The sequence below is a fragment of the Oncorhynchus nerka genome, linkage group LG13, assembly GCF_034236695.1.
Source record: "Oncorhynchus nerka isolate Pitt River linkage group LG13, Oner_Uvic_2.0, whole genome shotgun sequence".
In the NCBI taxonomy this organism is placed as follows: Eukaryota; Metazoa; Chordata; class Actinopteri; order Salmoniformes; family Salmonidae; genus Oncorhynchus; species Oncorhynchus nerka.
Window position 1 is genome coordinate 17,939,245 of NC_088408.1, and position 26,557 is coordinate 17,965,801.

Below are 26,557 nucleotides of genomic sequence, written 5' to 3' on the forward strand. Positions count from 1 at the left end.
TTTCAGCTGTAAGTGGCGGTTCTAGCTTGTATGGCGCCCTGGGCGAACCCTCTCTTCAGCGCCCTCCCCAGCGCCCGGTGCCGCCCCCGGCAAGATGCTGCTGTGGGCGGCTGCCCATGTCGCCTGTACCTAAATCCGCTACTGATTATAATTAGTCTATAAATACATCTCTTTGCCAAAAGTCGTCATCCCTCCCATGTATTATTCGACTAGTATTTTTGAAAGTGTAAGGATAATAATTCAGCCATAGTTGTTCTGAAATGTTTATTGATTGGGGGGTTCTGGCAGGGGGGAGATTTTCTGCACAACACCGCAACCTATTTCAGTCCAAGTCAAGCACTGATAAGAAGTAATCAGCTAGATAAGAAGTAATTCCACTGGATCAGAACACGACATTTTCGGTCGCGCTCTCCCTTTCGAGAGAGCTGGAAACATTTGCCAGGTATCCTATAGAGGCCTACTTCTATGCGTGCGCGTCCTTACTCAACATCGACAGGAGCGCCCTTCAAACAAAACTACTACTAAATTGACAAAACTGGTAAATGGGATGAAATAAACCAAATGTTGTTTCTCACAATGTAGCATAGGTTGTGCACTATGCAAACAATGTGTTCACTTAGACAATGAGAACGTGAAGACAGGAATACGAATATTGAATGTATTCAAATAATTACTGTAACTAAAGCAACAAACATTGTTGATTAGAAATTGTAAGAATTAAGGGTGATATGGTGAAATGTAATGGGGAATTGATATACAGTAACAATCAAACGCAAACAATTCACAAATTGGCGGGGGAGCGCATTGTACATCTGGGTGCATGGTCAATCCGACGTCTGCATTGGCCGTGCATCATTTACGGTGATATGGCCTGAGCAGAACTCGGCATTCATAGTTCTTGCGCTTTGCGGATCAGTGCAGAGCTGTTGTCAAGGAAGTGAGTTTGTGTTTATACAAGATGTACCGCCCCGCATACCGTCAATCAATTGCGTCACAACCTCCATATGGAGCCTCCGACCACATTTTCAGATCAAGCATACATTTGATTTTAGTCTAGGCCTCCGCAATAGATAAGTTCACTGAGGTGGGGGCAAATATATGTGTTACTGCTCGACTAAAACAATCTCGGTCGACCAAAGAATCGACCAGTTGACTAATTTGCGTCAGCCCTACTTTACTGGCATACAAACTGTGGATGGAAACGTGGTTAGTGAATAGGCCGACTTTACTACCACAATGGAATTACTTTACAGTATTAATGCATGCTCATATGATGCTACAGGTAAAAGCTGAAGGAATTCCTTAAATTAAACAACCAACAATATTTCAGACAGGATGCTTTATTTAATAAAAACAAACCAACTTAGAAACAGAACATTGTTCTTTGGAAAAGAACTTGGCAGCCCAACAGAAAAGACAAAAAATTATCATGGAAAATTAAAATGCCCCCCCACACACACAAAACGATCTTGAATTACTAATTCTTGAACTCCCAATTTGATAGAATTTAACAGAGAAACAAGATAAGTAAATATTACATATTGGGCTGTTATCTTGTAGGGCTAATGTGAGCGTTTTGCTGCCCCCTCTCTGGACAGCCTGTCAGCCTCCTCGTTTCCTAGGTATCCAGCGTGGCCTGGGATGTGCAACTGGAGAAAGAAGAGAGAGAGAAGAGAGAGTCAAAGGCAGAAGGAGACTGTTAATAGTTTCAGTTGTGCATCCATCCATGAAAGTTCCAATACTTTTTTGGTCGACGACCCCATTTTGATATCAGAAAATTATTGTGACCCCAACTATGTGAAAAAGTGATGTAATCAACAGCCAATGACAGTCATTGCAAAGCAGTCAAAGTATGGGTGTACTTGCATGTCCCGGTGGATCAAAAGTAACAGTCAGTATCTGGTGTGGCCACCAGATACTGGTGTGCAGTGCATCTCCTCCTCATGGACTGCACCAGATTTGGCAGTTCCTGCTGTGAGATGTTACCCCACTCTTCCACCAAGGCACCTGCAAGTTCCCGGTCATTTTGAGGGAATGGCCCTAGCCCTCACCCTCCAATCCAACAGGTCCCAGACGTTCTCAATGGGATTGAGATCCTGGCTCTTCGCTGGCCATGGCAGATCACTGACATTCCTGTCTTGCAGGAAATCAGACTGCTTGTTCTGCACGTGGTGGCATTGTCATGCTGGAGGGTCATGTCAAGATGAGCTTGCAGGAAGGGTACCGCATGAGGGAGGAGGATGTCTTCCCTGTAATGCACAGCGTTGAGATTGCCTGCAATGACAACAAGCTCAGTCCAATGATGCTGTGACACACCCTCCAAATCAATCCCGCTCCAGAGTACAGGCCTTGGTGTAACGCTCATTCCTCGACGATAAATGCGAATCCGAACATCACCCCTGGTGAGACAAAACCTTGACTCGTCAGTGAACAGCACTTTTTGCCAGTTCTGTCTGGTCCAGCAAAGGTGGGTTTGTGCCCATAGACGACGTTGTTGCTGGTGATGTCTGGTGAGGACCTGCCTTACAACAGGCCTACAAGCCCTCAGTCCAGCCTCTCTCAGCCTATTGCGGACAGTCTCAGCACTGATGGAGGGATTGTGCGTTCCTGGTGTAACTCGGGCAGTTGTTGTTGCCATTCCCGCAAGTGTGATGTCCGGATGTACCGATCCTGTGCAGGTGTTGTTACACAATGTCTGCCACTGCGAGGACAATCAGCTGTCCGTCCTGTCTCCCTGTAGCGTTGTCTTAGGCGTCTCACAGTACGGACATCGCAATTTATTGCCCTGGCCACATCTGCAGTCCTCATGCCTCCTTGCAGCATGCCTAAGGCACGCTCACGCAGATGAGCAGGGTCCCTGGGCATCTATCTTATGGCGTTTTTTCAGTCAGTAGAAAGGCCTCTTTAGTGTCCTAAGTTTTCATAACTTTGACCTTAATTGCCTAGTGTCTTAACGACCTTTCCACAGGTGCATGTTCATTAATTGTTTATGTTTAATTGAACAAGCATGGGAAACAGAGTTTAAACCCTTTACAATGAAGATCTGTGAAGTTATTTGGATTTTTACAAATTATCTTTGAAAGACAGGGTCCTGAAAAAGGGACATTTCTTTTTTTGCTGTATATATATATATATATATATATATATCACACACACATCCCGTACTCAAAATCATATATATATATATATATACACACACACACCGTGCCTTCGGAAAGTGTTCAGACCCCTTGACTTTTTCTACATTTTGTTACATTACAGCCTTATTCTAAAATGTATTACATTTATGTTTTCCCTCAGCAATCTACACACAATATACCCATAATGAGAAAGCAAAAACAGTATTTTAGAAATGTTTGCAAATGTATAAAAAAATGTATTTAAGTATTCAGACACTTTGCTATGACACTTGAAATTGAGCTCAGGTGCATCCTGTTTCCATTGATCATCATTGAGATGTTTCTACAACTTTGAGTCCACCTGTGGTAAATTCAATTGATTGGACATGATTTTTAAAAAGGCACACACCTGTGTTTATTAGGTCCCACAGATGACAGTGCAATACAGAACAAAAATCAAGCCATGAGGTTAAAGGAATTGTATGTAGAGCTCCGAGACCGGATTGTGTCGAGGCACAGATCTGGGGAAGGGTAGCAAAACATTTCTGCAGCATTGACGGTCCCCAACAACACAGTGGCCTCCATCATTCTTAAATGGAAGAAGTTTGGAACCACCAAGACTCTTCCAAGAGCTGGCCGCCCGGTCAAACTGAGCAACCGGGGGAAAAGGGCCTTGAAACCAAGATTGAACTCTTTGGCCTGAATGCCAAACGTCACGTCTGGAGGAAAACTGGCACCATCCCTACGGTGAAGCATAGTGGTGGCAGCATCATGCTGTGGGGATTATTTTCAGCGGCAGGGACTGGGAGACTAGTCAGGATCGAGGAAAGGATTAATGGAGCAAAGTAGAGATCCCTGATGAAAACCTGCTCCAGAGCGCTCAGGGGCAAAGGTTCACCTTCCAACAGGACAAGCACACAGCCAAGACAATTAAAGAGCTGCTTCGGGTTAAGTCTCTGAATGTCCTTGAGTGGCCCAGCCAGAGCCCGGACTTGAACTGAATCCAACATCTCTGGAGAGACCTGAAAATAGCTGTGCAGCAACACTCACCATCCAATCTGACAGAGCTTGAGACAATCTGCAGAAAAGAATGGGAGAAACTTCCCAAATACAGAGTCAATCACCACCTTCCGGAGACACCTGAAACCCCACCTCTTTAAGGAATACCTAGGATAGGATAAAGTAATCCCTCTCACCCCCCCCCTTAAAAGATTTAGATGCACTACTGTTCCACTGGATGTCATAAGGTGAATGCACCAATTTGTAAGTCGCTCTGGATAAGAGCGTCTGCTAAATGACTTAAATGTAAATGTTAAATGTACAGGTGTGCCAAGCTTGTCGCGTCATACCAAAGAAGAGTCGAGGCTGTAATCGCTGCCAAAGGTGCTTCAGCAAAGTACTGAGTAAAGGGTCTGCATAGTTATGTAAATGTTTGAAGTAATTTTAGCAATCATTTATAAAAACCTGTTTTTGCTTTGTCATGATGGGGTATTGTGTGTAGATTGAGGGTAAACAACTATTTAATCATTTTAAGTCTGTAACCTAACAATGTGGAAAAAAATCAAAGGGTCTGAATACTTTCCTAAAGGCACTGTTTGTGTGTATGTTTAATATATATCTCACACACAGTACCAGTCAAAAGTTTGGACACACCTACTCATTCAAGGGTTTTCTTTATTTTTTACTATTTTCTACATTGTAGAATAATAGTGAAGACATCAAAACTATGAAATAACACATGGAATCATGTAGTAACCAAAAATGTTAAACAAATCAAAATGTATTTTATATTCTTCAAAGTAGCCACATCAAGTTGCCTTGATGACAGCTTTGCACACTCCTGGTATTCTCTCAAGCAGCTTCATGAGGTAGTCACCTGGAATGCTTGAAGGAGTTCCCACATATGCTGAGCACTTGTTGGCTGCTTTCCTTCACTCCGTGGTCCAACTTGAAAAACAAATTACATTACCACTAATCGCAAACCAGATGGGATGGCATATTGCTGCAGAATGCTGTGTTAGCCATGCTGGTTAAGTGTGCCTTGAATTATAAATAAATCAGTCTGTGTCAACAGCAAAGCTCCCCCACACCTCCTCCTCCATACTTCACGGTGGGAATCACAGATGCAGATCATCCGTTCACCTTCTCTGTGTCTCACAAAGACACGGCGGTTGGAACCAAAAATCTCAAATTTGTACTCATCAGACTAAAGGACAAATTTCCACCGGTCTAATGTACATTGATCGTGTTTCTTGGCCCAAGCAAGTCTCTTCTTATTATTGGTGTCCTTTAGTAGTGGTTTCTTTGCAGGAATTCGACCACGAATGCCTAATGAACAGTTGATATTGAGATGTGTCAAGTGACTTGAACTCTTGAAGCATTTATTTGGACTGCAATTTCTGAGGCTGGTAACTCTAATGAACTTATCCTCTGCAGCAGAGATAAGTCTGGCTCCTCCTTTCCATTGGTGGTCCTCAAGAGAGCCAGTTTCATCATAACGCTTGATGGTTTTTGCGACTGCACTTGAAGAAACTTTAAAAGTTCTTGACATTTTCCGGATTGACTGGCCTTCATGTCTTAAAGTAACGATGGACTGTCATTTCTCTTTGCTTATTTGAGCTGTTCTTGCCATAATATGGACTTGTTCTTTTAACAAATAGGGCTGTCTTCTGTATACCCCCCCTACCATGTCACAACACAACTGACTAGCATAAATGCATTAAGGAAAGACATTCAAAAAATTATCTTGTAAAAAAAACCTTGTATGAATAGATGTTCTAAAACCATTTTCATATCAGGAGACCTCACATATTTCTTTATTTTAGTCATATCGAGAGCAGCTTACATTAGTAAGCCCATACATTTTCACACTGGTCCCCCGTGGGGATTGAACCCATAGCCTCTATCAACTGAGCCACACAGGACACACGACCCAATCATCATCAATAGTTTGGGAAACTATGTTCCATTCTTTGAAACCCACTACACTTGAAGTGAAAATATTAACAGATATGTAGAGCAACCGGCATCATTGATATTTACCCATACAACCTTCAGCTCTTCATTTAACTTGTCAAGTTTTTCAAAGTCCTCTCTGTTGATGATAGGGCCACCAGATTTGAGCCTCCAGTTGTTCAGCTTCCAGTTCTTCACCCAGCTTGTGACGCCTGGAGGAAACAACACAACAGTCATTCAGATAGTCGCATTAGCAGGCCTAGCTACTAACGTTAGATGCTGCATCATGCCTGCAGCATCACACAAAGCCATGTCACAATCAGTCAGTCCCTTGCTGATTGAGTGTTAGTAAAGTGCTATAAGCAGCACACACATACCATTAATGGTGAACTTGCTGTCTGTATAGAGCACCAACTTCTTGATGTCCATCTCTTTGGCCTGCTCCAAGGCTTTACAGGCTGCCTGTGCCATTCAGAAGCAAAATGTGGGAATGTGTGGTTACAATCCAAAGGTTGCTGTGGCAATTCCATTCAAATAACAGCAATCTGGTTAAGAGAGTTCAGAATTAAAACAAATAAGACAAACACAGTACTTGCCTGTAATTCTGCCCTCTGGTTGGTCTGTCTTCCATCCAGCGGTTCTGCTACATTCCTACAGTAAAGAGTCCACATGAAAACCAACCCACTGTAGTGTCAAACAGTCTATGAGTTATAACCACAGACCCAGGCCTACTCACAGAGGATGGTCACGTCCCCAGTACACCCCGATCCCAGCTCGGGCTCCGGCCTTCCCATTGCCTGAACAGCAGCCATCTGTGTACACCACCACTGCATCACCTGGAAAAACAGACTGTTTTCTTAATCATGTTTAATTAGTTTTCAATCATCATTATAGGATATTTTCTGCTACTATAAGCTATATTTGTAAGTTTGGGGTTTATTTGTGCATGTTTATGTGTATAGGTATGTGTATATATGACAGTCAAACATTGTGTATTCCTTCTTGATTCTTTGCTTAATTTATTATTACTTTTTGATGTGTACTGCTGTATTTACTGATTTTATGTTGCCTTATATGGAATATACTAAAAATAATTGTTCACAAAAATTGTTTTACATTTACAAAAACAAGAAATACAATTTAAAGGAGTAACAGGTATATTTACCCATGTAGGTGAATCCATCAGAGCTCTTTGAAGATGCACAGCTGTCTTGAGATGCCTCCTGGGAAGGTTTAGCTCGTTTGGCAGGGGACACCACCTCCTTCTCCTCCTCCTCCGCGTGATTATAGTGTCTCTTCTGACCAATGGGAATATACTCAAGGGCCTCCGGGGCCCTTTGTGGGAGTGTTGCCTCATAGCTGGTTCCTGAAAGATAATACCTTGGTCTGAGTAGAAGTCTGATTCTGCTGTGCCTGAATGGTGCACTACTTGTCTAATGACAAGATAGGCTGCCCATTCCTAATGCCAGTAACAACAGTACCCATTGTATTGTCATTTCACAAGTACAGTGACCCATAGAGAAAGAACATAGCCATCAATCTACCCTCTGACACGTCTGGTGTTATCGACCTTGCTTCGCCTCTGACAAAAGCCCAGGCATCCTTTTCAGCAGCAAACTTCTTGTAGCTGGCATGTGGGAACTTGTCAATTTGTTTCTTACATTCATCCCTGAAAAAGTAAACACATGATATCCAATGTGAATAGAAATGACAAAATGTGTGGCAACTAGCTCCCTAGCTAGGTAACTACTACACAGCTCACCAAGTTTGGTAAACTCCAGGGTTTAATCCTTTCCTCACAGCGTAGAAGAATTTGCCTTTCACCATCTCCTCTGTGCCAATGCAGACTGCTCTGTGTATTATACTATAAAGAACGGGTAACCTGAACATCACTTACACCAGAAATTACTTAAAAGTGGAAGCACCGGTCATTGTCTTGATTTCAGAAATGTGAACAAGTTGAACAAACTAAATAGCTATGTGTTAAAATGCAAGGACAACTATTAGCTAGCCATCATTGGAAACAAATATAGTTATGTAAACAGTGGCTAGCTTGCTAGACCACTAACCCTAAGCAAACACATTTTGCTAGCTACTACCTAACGACCGTAATGTCAACACACAACTCTACAAGTTAGCTATACATTTGAACATGATCTACGCTGACATACTTATTTTTGGACTCGGTATTTACATGAATTACTTCAACGTTCACGATATCTGCTGCACTGATCTGTTGGTGTTAAAAATCATACTTCCGTGTTCCCATGATTCCTTCCACGACGTACTTGTATACTCCTCTCGCGAGATTCCGGCCTCTTCCCCGGCCGTCGTTGATTGAGGTAGGTCAAGATAATGCTCTCACTGGTCGGAATTTCTTGTCAAACTGTTGTAAATGTGCACAGAATTTCCTCGTTCTTGTATCAGAGTTGATGTAAGACTGTTGATGCGTTAGATTATTATATTTAAGGTTTTGGATGGCCGTTGTGTAATTCATTGTATGAAGTGTTTCAGGATAGACCTAACATGAAAACGGAAAGGAGGCATAGCTGGCGCGTTGAGGCCCATGTGTTCTTGTAAGAATTACCTGTAGTTCGTCGACTAGTGGCTTTTTTAACCGTTTTTAATATTTTCCTTTTGTCAAGTGTCCTGACAGTTGTTTAGCCTGAGGTATGGTTGAGTACTGTCAGGCCGTTGCTAGCTAACGTTAGCCATTTGATAATGAACCTGGTTAAAGACGGCCAACTGGCTAACGTTAGCTAACTAATGTTAAGTAGTTAACTTGGAACATGCGACCCTATCTCCTGTACATTGTTTGATGCAATAGTTACTTGTTCGGTTGTTTATTATGGCATGGCTGCTAGCTAGCTAACGTCATTTGTATTTTGAATGTGTACATGAAATCAGCCGTTGTCGACTGTTCGTTTGATCAACCTTAGCCGATAGCGCTAGCTAGTAACTGCATGTCTGTATGGTGTGATGGAGTCGGCATATGGACCACTCGGCTAACGTTGGTTAGTTTCAGTGTGTATACTACATTACCTGAAACCGTGCATGATGTCCAAAGACATACAGGACTCCGGAGTATGCTCAAATGGTAGTCTTGTCTTTCATTAATTCCAGAGACATAGGCCATGTTCAGTACCAGCGCCAAAATCGTGAAGCCCAATGGCGAAAAGCCAGATGAGTTCGAGTCTGGAATATCCCAGGTAAGCTACGTCAAATCTGTCAATATATGGCACTGTATAAAACTTCCTTAGTCGCTTGGCTAATGCTGTAAGCCATATTTAACACGTCAGCCTTCTTTCTAGGCTCTCCTGGAGCTGGAGATGAACTCAGACATGAAGGCTCAGCTGAGGGAGCTGAACATCACTGCTGCAAAGGCAAGGATCCTGTACTGCATGTCTTGTACTTGCCTTCATTCTGACTGTTTGCTCAGACCATTTTTGGATAACTGAAGATGAACGTGGTAGGAGTTTGTCTGACTCTTAGTATGCTGTGTTTGAGTTTAACCCCAACGTGGACATCCGGTGAGGTTGCTCTCGCATGGCTCTGTCCTTGTGGCGTATGGGAGCGTAGTACTTCACAGTGCTGTGACGTACAGTCCCGTTCCACGACGTTGGAGAGCAAGCTTTGTCCCCGGCCTTCGGGCTGGTGAGGACGGCGTTCTGTATATTCCTACATCTTCCCAGAGGCCTTTGGGCCATGACTGGGGGGCTAAACCATGCAGTGCATACAATTTCATTCAGACAGCTGAAGCACTCAAAGCATCGATTGAAGTGTTTGTATTTGCCTCAATTTGTGCTCTAACTGAAATGCTATTCTCTCCCCCAGGAAATTGAAGTTGGTGGTAGCAGGAAAGCCATCATCATCTTTGTCCCCGTGCCCCAGCTGAAATCTTTCCAGAAGATTCAGGTGCGACTCGTGAGGGAGCTGGAAAAGAAGTTCAGCGGAAAACACGTCGTCTTCGTTGCACAGGTTAGGGTGATGTTGTCTCGCTGTCCTGTCTTCCACGGGTTGCTGTTGCAGTGACCCCACTGTCGGTTAGCTTGGTTATTTTGGAGAAGTCTATTAACAGACTTCTTTAGTGCTCAAATATACATGTTTCTATGCTGTGAATGTAGCATAATATCAACGTGGACATCCGGTGAGGTTGCTCTCGCATGGCTCTGTCCTTGTGGCGTATGGGAGCGTAGTACTTTACAGTGCTGTGACGTACAGTCCCGTTCCACGACGTTGGAGAGCAAGCTTTGTCCCCGGCCTTCGGGCTGGTGAGGACGGTGTTCTGTATATTCCTACATCTTCCCAGAGCCCTTTGGGCCATGACTGGGGGGCTAAACCATGCGGTGTACATTATTTAGAATGCTTGTTGGGCTTTAAGTCTCCATGTGTAAATTGGTAAGTAAGCCTTGTTTTTTTTTTTGTGTTTTTTTACTTGCAGAGGAGAATCCTGCCCAAACCAACCAGGAAAAGCCGTATCAAGAATAAGCAGAAGCGTCCCAGGAGGTGAGTTCTGTTGTCACACCTGCATGTCCACGACTACATGCTGTATGGAATAACATGTATTGTAGCTTTAAAGTTAGAGCAAATGGGTGCTAGGTTTAGAAGTTGAAATTGTTGTGCCGTATTTGATGCTGCCATACTTGCACACCATATTTGGACCCAACGTGGACATCCGGTGAGGTTGCTCTCGCATGGCTCTGTCCTTGTGGCGTATGGGAGCGTAGTACTTCACAGTGCTGTGACGTACAGTCCCGTTCCACGACGTTGGAGAGCAAGCTTTGTCCCCGGCCTTCGGGCCGGTGAGGACGGCGTTCTGTATATTCCTACATCTTCCCAGAGCCCTTTGGGCCATGACTGGGGGGCTAAACCATGCGGTGTACAATTTTACTAATACCATGTCGTATGCTTTTAATGGGATTTTATAATAGGTTATTATATAGCTACAAGATTAAACGGGGACAAACCATATCATGCAACAGCACCTTTCCTTCCTATTACCTTGCATTACCCTATGAGTAGGTGTTTTAAACCCAGTGTCCTGGCTAAATTCCCAATCTGGCCCTCGTACCATCATGGTCACCTAATCGTCCCCAGCTTCCAATTGTCTCATTCATCCTCCTCTCCCCTGTAACTACTCCCTAGGTCGTTGCTGTAAATAAGAATGTTCTCAGTAAACTTGCCTGGTAAAATATAAACAATTATAATCTAAAGCAGACTCTGCTTGTCTCCAGTAATGATTTCAAAATACCTGTATAGCTTTGATTGTTGCCCTTTCAATACATGCATAAAGAATCTTCCTCTGATTTTGAATGAGACTGATTGTAGGAAAAATAGTTTTCGCTCGGTTTAGAACATTTCTGTAATTGCCTCAAATGTCTAATGCACGTTGTGATTTGTTTCTCCAGCCGTACTCTGACTGCCGTGCACGATGCCATCCTTGAAGACCTGGTCTTCCCCAGTGAGATTGTTGGCAAGAGGATCCGTGTGAAGCTGGACAGCAGTCGGCTCATCAAGGTCCACCTTGACAAGGCTCAGCAGAACAATGTGGAACACAAAGTGAGTCGTGTCGCAGTTTGTTCACCCACCTTAACCCCAACGTGGACATCCGGTGAGGTTGCTCTCGCATGGCTCTGTCCTTGTGGCGTATGGGAGCGTAGTACTTCACAGTGCTGTGACGTACAGTCCCGTTCCACGACGTTGGAGAGCAAGCTTTGTCCCCGGCCTTCGGGCCGGTGAGGACGGCGTTCTGTATATTCCTACATCTTCCCAGAGCCCTTTGGGCCATGACTGGGGGGCTAAACCATGCGGTGTACAACTTCTCTTGACTGATGTCTCAAATACTTTGTGCTGCAAATGTCTTTGGCAAATGTGCCAAATGCATGCCTTTTGTGTTGTCATATGCAATTGATATATTGGTCATCATAACCTGTAAATGTTGCAGTCTATGCAGTGGTTAACCAGTGGTTGCCTTTATTTTCAGGTTGAGACCTTCTCCGGTGTCTACAAGAAGCTCACAGGCAAAGACGTTGTTTTTGAATTCCCCGAATTCCAACTGTAGAGTGCAGATGACAAAATAAATGAGTTTACTCTCAATGTCATTGCTCTGTGTTCTCTGGGGATAGGGTGGTCAGTCATGCCAATCCCATACATGATGGTCTAGCCCAGGGATCCAACCCTGTTCCCGAAGAGCTAGCCTCTTTTAGGTGTTCTCCTATCCCTGTTGTAACTAACCTGATTCAGTTTCTCAACTAATTATTCGAATCGGGTGCGCTAGATGAGGGTTGGAGTGAGCCCTGGTCTAGAGACTAATATCCTTTCAGAAAAGTATGTCAGTCAGAAGGACCATTAACTTGAGTAACTGAAGACTTGGAGCAGCCTTGATGACTGATCAGTCGTATTGCCACATCATACAATTTGTGATGCTAGGGGGGCTTTTCAGGTTGCTTTTGGGCCTCTAATGGTAGTATTCAATGGGGTTTTTTGCACACTGGAAAATGTCCTGATCCAATTATTAGATGTTGAGTGGAATTGACAGGTAATGTATTTGCCTATGTATAAATCCACCATTTGGTACAATCTTCACTGGGATATGTGCCCAATATAGGCTATTGCGCACAACAGTCAAGTTTATGCTTATGTTGTGCAGTGCGAGGCCGTTGAGAGCTATGGGTCTGCATGGACCAGCAGTCCATAAATTAACATTGCAGGTATTGAGGCTATACGTTGTTTCCTTGAGGAATTCTAAAAATATAATCAATGGAGTAACCTTAGGTTTTGAGATATGATGGGGGTAAGACTGTTGTAATAAACATTTTGCAAAAAATTAGAATCAATGGGTAAATCACTGACTGCAGGATACAGCCTGGATGTGGTCACGTCCTTTACCGGAATTACTCGCCCTCTGCCACTTGGCACTGGAGAATCTCAATGATCAGCCGTTTGACAGTTGCGCTCCGAGTGATGAGCTTGTTCCTATGACAGCTGAAACAAGTTGGACGGGCGGCGCCCCACTCCTTCATGTCATGTGATTCCTGATGATAGTTATAGATTTTATTGATTGATTGCTATTGTATGGGATAGTTGAGCTGAAGCCTCGGGACTCCTGTCATAACTACTTTCCCATCACCCATCTAGGCAGTCACCCACCTACGACTCAACATGTACTCAGGTAACACCATGTCAGATACTCAACATGTACTCAGGTAACTCCATGTCAAGACACTCAACATGTAGTTACACTATTGCTTTCGTCGGTTAAAGCCCACTGAATGCTACACCTGCTGTTTGGTTCATGTTTTGCAGATGGGGGATTGATAGACTGAAGGACTAAGGTCGAAAATTATTCTGTTGCCTACAACCGGCACTTTTTCTGAAAATGTTGACTAATGGCCTGAATGTGCAAAAATAAACACAAAGGTCTATGGCCTTGGGCAGAAAGACTGGTATGTGGTTTCAAATTTAGTTGTATGTATGGGATACGCATGGTATACATCGTACAACGAAACGCTACAGGTTCCTTCTGGACAATGCAACAACAAAAAAAGATTAGTATACGGACAACTAGAATAGAATAAACATTTTAGCATCGATATAGTACAGAAAGGCACAATTCCCCCCCCACAATATTTACATGTAAGTGGGGTGGGCAGTATAATATGAGTGACAGCAGCAGTTGTGATTGTGTGTGTGTAGTATGAATGTAAGTGAGTATACCAAACAGGAACATCTTCCTAATATTGAGTCGCCTCAATTCATCAGGGCATGGACTCTACAATGTGTCAAAAACGTTCCACAGGGATGCTGGCCCATGTTGACTCCAATGCTTCCCACAGTTGTGTCAAGTTGGCTGGATGTCCTTTTGGAGGTGGACTGTTTGGGTGTGAAAAACCCAGTAGCATTGCAGTTCTTGAAATACATTTTTTTGTCTAAGCCCATTCACCCTCTGACACACACAAAGTCATGTCTCAATTGTTTCAAGGCTTAAAAATCCTTCTTTAACCTGTCTTTCCCACTTCATCTACACTGATTGAAGTAGATTTAACAAGTGCCATCAATAAGGGATCACAGCTTTCACCTAGTCAGTCTATGTCATGGAAATAGGTGTTCTTAATGTTTTGTATACTTAGTATGTGTGCTATGGTGTGGAGAATAAGGACAGGTGGTCAGTCCAGTTCAAGTGTGAAACTCTCTGAGCCTGTTGGACCTAATGCTCCGATAAGGGAGAAAACAGCTCATGGCTGCGGTATGTCGGGTCCTTGATGAAGCGTCGTGCCTTCCTCAGGCACCCTTTAGAGTAGATAACCAGTCAGATCCAGTTGGATCTGGTGGCGCTGGTCAATGCTGGGGTTTGTCTGGGCTACAGCGACTTTACCACTGTTGCTTTTGAAAAATGTAAAAGTCTATCTCATTTGGTGATCTGTCTTTAACACTTGAAGTGCACACATATAGGCAGATGTGCCTTTGTGTTTCAATCCAGAATCTCATTCTTAATGCATACCATTGGTAATGAATATATCAAAAAGAGCAGTCTATAGAATGGGTTGACTGTAGTATGTCGTACCTTCACAGGTTTGGGAATATCTGCTAACATGGGTGATGGATGGGAGACAGCACGTCGACTGGACATGCCCAAAAACCTGGAGAGAACATCAGAGCTCACAATTTAGCACATGCCACAGAACTGGGTGGTGTTCAGTAGGTGGAAGTAGTTTAGACAGGGAGCTGGAGGCTGAGTGGCTGTGGCTCATAATAATGGCCTGAATGGAGCAAATGCAATGGCCTCAAACTCAAGGAAACCATTTGTTTATGTATTTGATACCGGTCCACCTATTCTGCTCCAGCCATTAGCATGAGCCCATCCTCCCCAATTAAGGTGCCGCCAACCTCCTGTGAGAAACACTCATCTTGGTTTACATTTCAAAACGTTTTGCTATGTTGTGCCATTTTGTATCATCTGGTGACGTCATACGTTGCTCCACTGGTAGATGGGAAGGGCATCCTACAGGTACCATGTTATGAGGGGGCCGTCCTCCGACATCCTGGAGTCATCAGCCAAATCCAGACAGACACCAGCCACTTGGTAGCCTGGCGGTTACCAGCATTGGGCCAGTAACCGAAAGGTCACTGGTTCTCATCGTCAAGTAGGTGAAAAATCTGTCGATGTGCCATTGAGTAAGGCACTTGACCCTAATTGGTTTTCGATAAGTGTCTGCTAAAGTATGCAAATGCAACCACTTCAAAGGTAGAGCAACACATGTGCATGGACACACGCTGGTACTCTCGTTCAACCCACTGTACAAACAGATTTTGAGGCCCTGCAAAGTTCCAATGTTAAGGGCTTTGTTGCATGTTATGACAGTAACAGGTTGGGTTACAAGGTATCACATTGTAACAGGTTGGGTTACAAGGTATCACAATGTAACAGGTTGGATTACAAGGTATCACATTGTAACAGGTTGGGTTACAAGGTATCACAATGTAACAGGTTGGGTTACAAGGTATCACAATGTAACAGGTTGGGTTACAAGGTATCACATTGTAACAGGTTGGGTTACAAGGTATCACAATGTAACAGGTTGGGTTACAAGGTATCACAATGTAACAGGTTGGGTTACAAGGTATCACAATGTAACAGGTTGGGTTACAAGGTATCACAATGTAACAGGTTGGGTTACAAGGTATCACAATGTAACAGGTTGGGTTACAAGGTATCACAATGGAGACATCAACATAATGCCTCTGTGGTAAACACATTGGCCCACTGTACCGTCTACGGAGATTAAAAACATCCCACCAGACAGAGCTTGTGCTACTCTTACTGCATCATGTGACGTCAACACACAGGAAACTTCCCAGACTCCTGTAAGATAGAAGCGTGCTATCTGACCCCTGTGGGGGAGGGGCAGTATGTAAATGGCAGGTGGAGCAGCGATCCGGGATGTGGCAGGTCCTTCTGCCCCTCCAGAAAGTATGTCCAGCATTTTCATATAATTCACTCCATTTGATGCAATGCCTGGGCCTGTCAGAGTGCTGATCGAGGATCAGTTTTTCCTTTTAGATCAGAATAAATAAGATGACATGGGAGGAAGTGATCCTAGATCAGCACTCCTACTGAGACTTTATCAATATGGGCCCTGTTCATTTTCATCCAGAAAGTGTTTTTCAAAATCTTAATCAATTCAGTATTTAAATGTCCATATTCCAGACAGACGGGTAGATGGCAAATATGTGTGTTTCAAAGCCTATTAGTTAGGTAAACAATATTGAATGTGTATGTATAATAACTAAATCAAATCAGGTCTTGGCAAACGTGAGGGCGATGTCTGCCATATCTTTGAGCGGTGTTGCGCTTTACACTTCACTCTATTGTATTTGAATCACCCAAGTTTCTGTGAAAGCAAAACGTCATCGAAGTCGACAGTCGATTCAACCAACGTATTTTTTCCCTGGTGCAATTGCACCTGAACTCTGCTTCAGTACCAAAACAACAACCAGTGATGACAATAACAGTAAAACACATCTGTTTGCCTAGTCAAATGTGTGCACTGTAAAAAGGGAAATAATACTGTACTTTTCCATTTGTATAAATGTTTTCCCACATTCGTAGCGCTTTGTAGGATATGCCTATCACCGCAAATGTGTGTTTCTAATTTGTTAGGTCACGGCATCAGGTGATGAAGTAGGCAGCAGGACTTGAAATCCGTAACAATGGACATTTGCATTCATGGCTCATTTCGTCATGCAAGTATGGATGAAAACAAGGTAGGCCTTACTAAATATGTGAGATTTTCAGAACTGGCTCATTAGATCATGTTTAGGCTACAACGTAGGCCTAGGTACTAAACATCCCTGAAAGTTAAATCAGACAAGCTACCCTACTTAAATGTAGCCTAACGTTTATTTGACCATGTATGCGACAATCAGATGGAAGTAGACCGAATTAAAACAGCCTAGTTAGGTACAGTATCTTTGCAACATTGAGTTGCCTTTTGTTACAGACAGGTAGGTAAATACTGCCATCTAGTGGATAGGCTATAGTAAGATTTACGTGTCTATAAACTGCAATATTTTGATAAATTTTTAAACGATTTGAAAATACTGTTGTTGAAGATAAAAAATTTGATAAACGATTTATATCCAACTTTAAAAAAAGAAAGGTTTGCAGGCATGTATAGCCTGATCATTATTATCAATATCAAACTATATGTCCAGGCAGGTTTGTCTATAACAAAACAAAACAACTAAAACAGATTGAGCCTTCAATCTCCTATTTTATGTGGACGAAGCTGGTGTTTCTGTGATGCTGAAGACACTGACATAGAAAACTGTATAGGAAATGGGCAATTTAGTATAGGCCTATTTATGTATTCATTCATCTGGATAGTCCTTTCTTCCCCATTCATTTGAGTAAACATTTTCAGTGTTGCCTACCCACTAAATTGACCAAACTTCCAAAAGATATACTGTACAATATCGTAGTCTACGGGCAAGTGTTCTGGAGGGCTGCTGATAATAATGGCGTTTGATTGTAAAGCAGGTTTGGAAAAAGCCTTCCAAAGCGTTTGGGTTTGTCTGAGGTTTTGGGTTTGATGATGTCTTATTAATAAAAGCGTAACATGCTGACTAGCCCATCTCGCGCATGTTGATTTTGTCCACCCACACCAGACGCGATGAGGACAAGCAGGTTGAAATATCAAAACAAACTCTGAACCAACTATTTTAATTTGGGGACAGGTCGAAAAAAATAAGAAATGTATGGCAATTTAGCTAACTAGATAGCTTGCTGTTGCGAGCTAATTTGTTCTGGGATATAAACATTGCTTTGTTATTTTACCTGAAATGCACAATGTCCTCTACACCGACAATTAATCCACAGATAAAAGGGTAAACCGAGTTCGTTTCTAGAAATAGCTCCTCCTTCAGGCTTCATCTTCTTTGGACTTTATATGGCGGTTGGCAACCAACTTTAAAGTACATGAAATATTGGGCAGTGTAAAAAAGAAAATAGTAATCTAAGCAGGCATTTGCTTGAACATAATGCCTCAAAAATATCTAGGCCTACCATTTTCTCAAACATTCACAATCATTAAGTTAGCTCTGATTAATGTGATGTCCTTTGCAGGTATCTAATCAGACATTGACCTTTTCGAATTCATGAATTCTTGTAGGCAGTAAAGAGGGATGAAGATGATCCTCAGAGTAAGGGGGGAGGAGGTTGATGAGGAAGAACCGGTGGCCCAGCACAAAATGGAGGCCAAGAAAAGGAAATGGAAGATTCGTGCCAAGAAATCAGGGGAACAGGGCACTGACAACGATGCAGCTCAGAGATTTAGGCCTATACCATGGGTTCTCTATATCTGTCTGTGATGTGCAGGTTGTCATCTGTTTTCAATGAGACTGTAGTCTAATTGTAGTCAAATAGTGTAGACAGTATGAAAGGTTACATGGATGGTTTTATTCAAATAGACCTATAAAACAATTATACTGTGTCAGTATCAGAGCATAGTATTGAGAGAGAAACATATGTATTTCTCTTACATTTTCCTGTACATTCTCAACGGCACTCACATCTTTAGGATTCAGGAATAAACACCTGGACAAAGGATCTGTAATCGATCTCCTGGAGAGAAAAAAGCTCTTAAGGCCGCATTCGGCCCAGGCAACGAGGATGAGATGGTTGAGTACTGCTACCCAATCCTCATCTCATTCCTTTGCAATCTCACTGATGAGTATGTTAGATGTCCTGTTTGTCTGTCGTCTGTGATATGTGCAACATTTTTCAACATTTATGCAGAACGAACTAAACACCAACTAAAAACTGTAACATGTTTATTTTTTTCTTCTCTAGGCAGTGGCAGGCGCTCTATAAAGGATTCAGAAATCCTGTACATTTCCCCATCGGCCTCTGACATTGGATGTGGGAGTGATGGTATTATTTTATTGAATTCAGAGAAATGGATTAGCCGTGGAATTATGGTTTAATATTATATTCATTAATCTGTCATATCAGACTTGATCCAAGTTTTGTCGGCAGACAAGAAAAACTATGTTGATCAAATGTCTTCCGTTCAGTATCTAAAATATCACAGCTGCATTGACAATCTTTGTTCTGTTTGTTCCATACAGATGACCAAGGAACAACTTGTCAGATTGTACAAGATCATATTGACTTGTATTAATCAGACCACTCTGCACATCCTGCTGCCGGCCCTGGACTGCATACTGGGGGTGACGGGCTTTGATGACACTGACTTACCCAGAAGGGGCGAGTTCCTTCACTGCCTTTGACCAGGAAAGACTGGAGCTCATCGAGGAAGTGAAGTGTATGGCGAAGGAGTGGTTTCAGGTCCAGCACGCTCTCTTCCAAGGGGTATGTTCCCCACAAGCTGTTAATGTGTGTGTGGATATCCCTGATCATTTCTCCATTGAAATGTACATATTTCTCAGATTTCTAGCAGGTGCATTCCACGCCATTATTTGAGCAGATTTGAATTAATATTGAGGGGGGGGGGGAATCAGGCACAAATGTGAATTATATTTACAATACTAGACTACATATTTCGTATCTTAATCTTTTGTTACAGAGCATTTTCCTGCTGCATCAGGAGCCTCGTAAGTCCCTGAAAAAAAGCAGTTTTCTTTCTCTCCATGCGGGGGCAGTCACTGGGATCAGGGCTTGCTATCAGAATCATTCTCTCTCGCTCAAAGGCTAGTCCTAGGTCCTATTCCTGCAACATTCAAATGTACCAAAATGTGTCTGAAATGCAGCCATACACATCAACAACCGTCATTTTAAATAGCCTAATAACACAAGATAGATATTGGTCTCCACTAGGCTACGACATACAAGTGTATCCTAAGGTCTAAATTGTGGCCTGAGCTGGTCTAGTGGTTAGGGTGGCTGCCTTCTGAATGCACACGTCAGCATTGGGTTTGATCAAATATGGACAGTCCAAGGATATTTTAGCCTTGATCTTGATAAGAAATGACCATACTAGAAATAGGAAACAAATAAAATAATAACAGTAGGCTACAACAACATTAGTTTCCATTCATACAAAGTGTCGGGTAAATTGTCACAGTAGATTTGCTGTGGTAAAGAATAAAATACTTGATTTCTATTGTATGGAATGTTTGCCAATAGACACATCACCATTAGTATGTTCAAAAAGGACTAAGTTGTTCTGATTACAACCAACCAGAGAGCGAACATATCTTGAAACTTTGGTTGTAAGCAGGACTGTAGTACTGACATCATTTTTTAGATCATTTTTTAAAATGACGTGACCAATAATGGTTGCAATTGAGATCAGCTGTGCTGGGAAATTTAGCGCGAATTGATGGTTTAACGAGACATCAGCTGGCGATAATCTAATCTAGTGCCATTGATGGTTGTAATATGCCCCTTGTTATTTGATTATATTCCAATAGGCTACATTCTGTAGGCTATCCATTAGCCTATCCATTGTCACATAATGAATGGTGTGAAACCCCATAATAGGCTAGAGTGTATCCCTGGCTGAGTTGATGAGCTGATTTGGGCCATCAGTTGATGGACAGATCAGTAGGCCTACTGTAGAAGGGTAAACTTTCCTCCAGTGTGGATGCTCATCCATATTTTATAGTTAGGCTATGTAGAATTTGTCAATATTGTTCTGGTCTTTGGTGTGGATTGAAAGCCTGTATTCTGTGGCTTTGATATTCAATTTTATAAAGCTGTGACAAAATTATTTGAGCCTATCCAAAGACGATTTTGTTAAGCTGAGACACGTTTCTTTGATGTGTAAATGATCAGACTATTAATTTTACTTGTTTAATTTTTTAAAATAAATAAACTTATGGTCCTAATGTAGGATCATGCTGGTCACTATCGTCCAGCACTGGGCGCAAACTCATAAGGTTCATTAACATTCCTCAAACTATAGCCCTAACCTTAACCACTCTGAATGTCTAAACTGGTAACCTTTGAGTTGTTTCTGTTTTAACCCTGTAGCCATGTTGGGGAAAAAATAGACATTCATCCATGAGTCAAAGGTCAGATTCAAACCCATGCTGACTCTGTGTACTGGAGTCAGTGGCTGAATGTTTTATTTTTATTTGACCTTTATTTAACCAGGCAAGTCAGTTAAGAACAAATTCTTATTTTCAATGACCACACTGCTGGACCACACAGGCACTGAGGAAATCGATCATTTATTCTGCCTACAATATATAATAAAACAATTTATATATAAAAACTGATTTTCCCAAACGAATAATACTTATAATCTACCTGTACAAATATGTCCATAAGAATTCACACGAGATGTGCTCTAGCCTGCACGTAACCTACATAAGGTACAATGTAGGATGGTGTGCATTGTATACAAACACAGCTTCCAGCTGCCCCTGGCTGCGATTCTAAGTATTTCTTCAGATATTAAAATCCTCCTGCCACAGGATTATTTTGCTACTGTGACAAAAGAGGTCAAATTAAGATCCGACATCTGTAACAATGTTTGTTGGATTTGTTTTCAAATAACGTATCAGTAAGAGATTGATTTGATCATGCATTGCATGTTCATTTTGATGTTCCCAGAGCTCAGTGAAAGTCCACCTAGAGATGTCAGACAGTATCATCAGCAGTGTCCAGAAGCAACTGTCTGACCATGAGATCCCGCCCTCTTGCCCACCTGAGCTGACCATTGGCCTTATCAAGGAGGTGAACAGCTCAACTCTGCCTTCTCTTTGACTATCAGCAGAACCCTTTCAGGGCGGTCAGCCCCTTTTGCCTCTGGTACTCAGACAACTGAACAGATGGTCAACATGGTCCAGAGATTGTTTGATGATCACACGAATCCAATGGACCAATTATATGTTGAATCCTGTATTCCACCTGCAATAGAGGAGGTGATTGTTTTTGAAGACGTTGGATGAATTGATAAAAAGAACATTGGGAATTGGCTAAGCTGGTTCGAGAAGTTTAAATGTTGGCATCTGGCAGTGCCCTCGTGGTGGATCACCTGCATACTGAAGACTCTCCTGTTCCAGAGGACCTGAACATATACTGCTGTTCAAAAATGTGGGGTCATTTAGAAAGTTCCTTATTTTTTAAAGAAAAGCACATTTCTTTGTCCATTAAAATAACATAAAATTGATCAGAAGTATAGTGTAGACATTGTTAATGTTTTTGCAAACATTGTAAATGACTTTTAGCTGGAAACGGCTGATTCTTCTTATTGAATATCTACATAGGCATACAGAGGACCATTATCAGCAATTTAAAGAAGCAATAAAACTGGCCTTTGGACTAGGGGTGGCAGGGTAGCCTAGTGGTTAGAGCGTTGGACTAGTAACCGGAAGGTTGCAAGTTAAAACCCCTGAGCTGACAAGGTACAAATCTGTCGTTCTGCCCCTGAACAGGCAGTTAACCCACTGTTCCTAGGCCGTCATTGAAAATAAGAATTTGTTCTTAACTGACTTGCCTAGTTAAATAAAGGTAAAATAAAAATACAATTTGAGTATCTGGAGCATCAGCATTTGTGGGTTCGATTACAGGCTCAAAATAGCCAGAAACAAAGAACAGTCTATTCTTGTTCTGAGAAATGAAGGCTATTCCATGCGAGAAATTGCCAAGAAACTGAAGATCTCGTACAACGCTGTATACTACTCCCTTCACAGAACAGAGCAAACCTGCTCTAACCAGAATATAAAGAGGAGTGGGAGGCCCCTGTGCACAAACTAGCAAGAGGACAAGTTTGAGAAACAGACACCTCACAAGTCCTTAACTGGCAGCTTCATTAAATAGTTCCCGCAAAACACCAGTCTCAACGTTAAAAGTGAAGAGGCGACTCCGGGATGCTGGCCTTCTAGGCAGAGTTCCTCTGTTCAGTGTCTGTGTTCTTTTGCCCATCTTAATCTTTTCTTTTTATTGGCCAGTCTGAGATATGGTTTATTCTTTGCAACTCTACCATTGGAACACAGGAGTGATGGTTGCTGATAATGGGCCTCTGTACGCCTATTGCAAGGCATTGGTGAAAAACCTTGACACTCTGTCAAGTGCCAAGTTCAAGACTAAACCCTCAAAGGCTGTGAGCGAGATTATACTGAGAAGGTTCAGTAGCATTACCTCTGGTTTGGTTCAAACTTCCCCTACATTTAGTTCCACTCCCAGCTGAATACGTCTGGCCCATCTGACAGGATCCTTGATTCTGTGGCACCTGGGCTCATACAGACCAATGTGGATTCTGAGGCGTCTAAAATAATTAACATCTTTAAAGATGATGTCAAAGACATCGTGAAGCAAGCTGAATCAGGTCAACCAGCAAGCACCCAGAGATATCCCCAAGTGGGACATTGTATGTCAAAGCGGAAACCATTCCAAGCAGCTCATAGACTCTGCGTCAGTCTTCAGGTAAAACTCAAATAATTATTCCTCAGAATGGATGGAGCTACAGTCCAAGAGGAAGAATTTCTGAAGACAACGGACTCCAGTGCTGTGCTCCCAGAACACACTATCTCCAGTGCTGTGCTCCCAGAACACACTATCTCCAGTGCTGTGCTCCCAGAACACACTATCTCCAGTGCTGTGCTCCCAGAACACACTATCAGTAAGAGTGAACTGCAAGAGGTCAGCTGGTCTTGGTGTTCTCCACAAATGCCAGAGTGAGAACTTGCAACTTTTACTGGCTCTCTTATGATCCAAACCTAGGGTCCTGCACCAAAGAGGTATTATCTCAGACTGTGGCCATGTACAGTTCAGAGGTGGCAGATTTAGAATGCATATCCTCTGTTGCAGAGAGTTTCTCTTACAACTCCCTTGAAGTCGGTAACTTTTTGGGCAGTTTCATGTCTAGAAGACATGTCTTTGTCCAGTTCTTCATCCTCTGTCATCAAGAAGCTCTCAAGTGAAGAGTTCCAGATGAAGGCGACTAACAAGGTCAGTTAAATACTGATCAAATCAGTCAGTAGTTTACCCAGATCGAGCCAGTCAACATCTCTCCACCAGACAGATTATCAAAGGTCGCCAGCAACATCAATCATGTCCTTGAACCATACAGCTGCAGCTGCTTTTGAAATGGCTGGATCAATTTCGAATGACAAAAAGAGCCTTTTCATTCTGCAATCTTCTACTGCTACTCTATGGCACGCAGACTCTAAGCTTCAAGAGCGCCATGAGAACATCTCCAAAGTTGCCGAGGCCGCACCCGAAGGCTCCCAGACTGTTGTGAAAGGTTCTGAGAAGAAGATCTGGACAACTGCAAAGACTGTTTTACACGTTCTGAAGATGATAAACTATTTCACACTGAAAAAACAAGCCAAAGCAATTATGGCTCAAGCCAAAGAATCCCCCAGCCATATTTTGGTTCCCATTCAGAAAGAGCTGTCGAGATCGTATCAAATGGTGACAGCAGGAGAGCCTTCACAAATAGAGAATGTGGTTGAAATGATGCTGGAGGACATTGAGAATATAAGTAGTGATTGTGGTGAGGAACTGGTCTTGCGAGAGCCACAGGGGCCTTTTTCCTCTTTGTCAACGTTATCAGTCAAATTAACATCATTAGCCAAATCAACATCTTCAACCAAATCAAGGAAGTCGGAGTGGGAATTTGCACTCCCTGGCACTCCAATCTCTTCTGAATTACCCGAGAGAACTCCTCTGCCCATTGTGAGATGCTTAGTCATCGACTGAAAAATGTGGTGTGTGATGACAGAAAGTCCATGTCTGCTACAGCAGATACCATGAAGGAGGTACATCCATAGGAAGAAGGGCAAGTTACATCTCACCATAATCTGACAGCCAGGATAGCTAGATTGGAGGAGCTCACATCAGGGGAGGATTGGTGCTCTCTCCCGTGATCTTACTCACCAAGTCAATTTCAGAATTTCTGACAGCAACTTGACCCCTCTGGTTTTGACAGTGGCGGCTGGAAAGAGTGCATCGAATACAGTCCTTACTTAGCTGAAGAGGAAGGAGGATACAGGGAAGGCCACAGTTTACGAGCTGGTTCGGCTGTTTGCAGAGGAGTCTGTGAAGCGCCTCTTTCTTCCTAGCCTTGTGCCTTCATTATCTTCAATGACTTTGGCTCAGGGAGTCAGCGTGTCGGCTAGCAAGTCCGAAGATTGTATGTCATGCACTTCTTCCACATCAATATTTTGTGGCACAGTCTGTATATTAACCTATTTAATCCCATGACCGTAAAACAACATTTTCAGTTATAACGCTCTAAAAATGCTACTGAATGATTTATCAATGCATTTCCAGCAAATATTGAAATAATAAAGGGTCTCAATGAAAGATGTGCATTGTGACATGTTTAGTGTAAATTGTCACATGACCAGAGCTGTTTACTTCCTGGTTGCACCATGAGAAGAGGATGGCTGCATCAAAGCTCCCAAACAAAAGGTTAGTAAAGTATTTTGACAAAGTTAGGACAAAGATGTTTGGTACACATCATCTTTAAGGTGTCTAGTATTGATATATGCATTTGCAATTACTCAACTTTGTTCAGTGTGGTCATAGAATGAGTAAACATGTTGACGGCAACAATAGTGACCGGAGGGATAACACAGTGCATCTAAGTATACACATAGGTAAACAAGAACTATGTTTATAACTAACGTTCTACTCTGTTCTTTCTTTTAGTTTCACTTTGAGTCAACTTCTGGATATGTTGGATCTAGGTGACTGCCCAGACAAGGCATGCAACATTGTAGTTATCCCTCAAAATTAGAAAGATGCTGTCCTGAGTGATTGTAATAGCGATGGGTCAGATATGGACTATGGACAGGCCATTTGCCAGCCAGGCTGTTGAATGTATTTGCTGAACCTATGCAAACAGATCATGACAGGAACAACGTTATCAGTGATGATGACCCCCCCCCTCCCCCCATCCACAACATTCCCCACCCCCCTCCATTGTTGGTAATGAAGAGCCAAGGGCCTCTACCCGCCAGAGGGTCCAGTCAGAAGAGCCAAGGGCCTCTACCTGCCAGAGGGTCCAGTCAGAAGGGCCTCTACAAGCCATAGGGGTCAGCCAGAAGAGCCAAGGGAAAAGCTGCAGGTGGTCAAAAATAAATATTGAGTGTTCAAACGATTGAAGAGGCCTGCCACTGATGTGATTCCAAAACACATAGTATACAGCCCAAATATGCAAAAGTTTGGCACAAAACCACTGAGCCATGGAAGGTGATCTTTACTGGCTGCTACTGTTGAAGATCAGGCAAGAAATGACAAAGCTTCTTACTGGCCAATCAACACGATGCACCGGTTCCAGAGAAGTCGTCATGGTGACAAACGTACTACCTATGCATGTGAGAAATGCAAAGCGCCACTGCACAGTGCTTCAAGATATACCATGGACAGTGGAAAAGGAGATAAGACAGAATGAAAAAGGGCTGAAAAAGAAAAATTGAAAAGTCGATAAAGGGTGAGGAGAAGCAGTACAACCGACTCGGAAGAAAAGTAGACGAAAAAGACATTCAAAATGACTGAAATGTTT

General features: G+C 42.6%; 2 protein-coding genes and 4 non-coding genes across 9 annotated transcripts; 5 read left to right on the forward strand and 1 right to left on the reverse strand.

The window, feature by feature from the left end:
* Window positions 1-1,324: 1,324 nt before the first annotated feature.
* LOC115119588 (ribonuclease H1-like) lies at window positions 1,325-8,359 on the reverse strand. 4 transcript variants are annotated; one of them, XM_065026225.1, is made up of 9 exons: window positions 8,269-8,359; window positions 7,837-7,938; window positions 7,619-7,743; window positions 7,240-7,440; window positions 6,811-6,910; window positions 6,667-6,725; window positions 6,452-6,532; window positions 6,162-6,286; window positions 1,325-1,649 (listed from the first exon to the last, which is right to left on the reverse strand). In XM_065026225.1, exons 2-9 carry the CDS (start codon window positions 7,899-7,901, stop codon window positions 1,563-1,565), a joined length of 843 nt encoding a protein of 280 aa, XP_064882297.1. In that variant the 5' UTR covers window positions 7,902-7,938; window positions 8,269-8,359; the 3' UTR covers window positions 1,325-1,562. The 4 variants fall into 4 exon arrangements, with proteins under 4 accessions (XP_064882297.1, XP_064882296.1, XP_064882295.1 ...); XM_065026224.1 differs by having other exon boundaries at window positions 8,246-8,352; XM_065026223.1 differs by having other exon boundaries at window positions 7,837-8,332.
* On the forward strand, window positions 8,348-12,170 carry LOC115119587 (small ribosomal subunit protein eS7). The gene is made up of 7 exons (XM_065026227.1): window positions 8,348-8,416; window positions 9,198-9,283; window positions 9,386-9,457; window positions 9,909-10,052; window positions 10,516-10,580; window positions 11,483-11,633; window positions 12,058-12,170. Exons 2-7 carry the CDS (start codon window positions 9,209-9,211, stop codon window positions 12,133-12,135), a joined length of 585 nt encoding a protein of 194 aa, XP_064882299.1. The 5' UTR covers window positions 8,348-8,416; window positions 9,198-9,208; the 3' UTR covers window positions 12,136-12,170.
* LOC115119590 (small nucleolar RNA SNORA73 family) lies at window positions 9,589-9,813 on the forward strand. Its single transcript, XR_003862007.2, has one exon. It is a non-coding gene; the product is annotated as a small nucleolar RNA SNORA73 family (small nucleolar RNA).
* On the forward strand, window positions 10,206-10,430 carry LOC135574826 (small nucleolar RNA SNORA73 family). Its single transcript, XR_010465656.1, has one exon. It is a non-coding gene; the product is annotated as a small nucleolar RNA SNORA73 family (small nucleolar RNA).
* On the forward strand, window positions 10,737-10,961 carry LOC135574827 (small nucleolar RNA SNORA73 family). The gene has a single exon (XR_010465657.1). It is a non-coding gene; the product is annotated as a small nucleolar RNA SNORA73 family (small nucleolar RNA).
* Window positions 11,670-11,894, forward strand: LOC115119589 (small nucleolar RNA SNORA73 family). The gene has a single exon (XR_003862006.1). It is a non-coding gene; the product is annotated as a small nucleolar RNA SNORA73 family (small nucleolar RNA).
* Window positions 12,171-26,557: the final 14,387 nt, after the last annotated feature.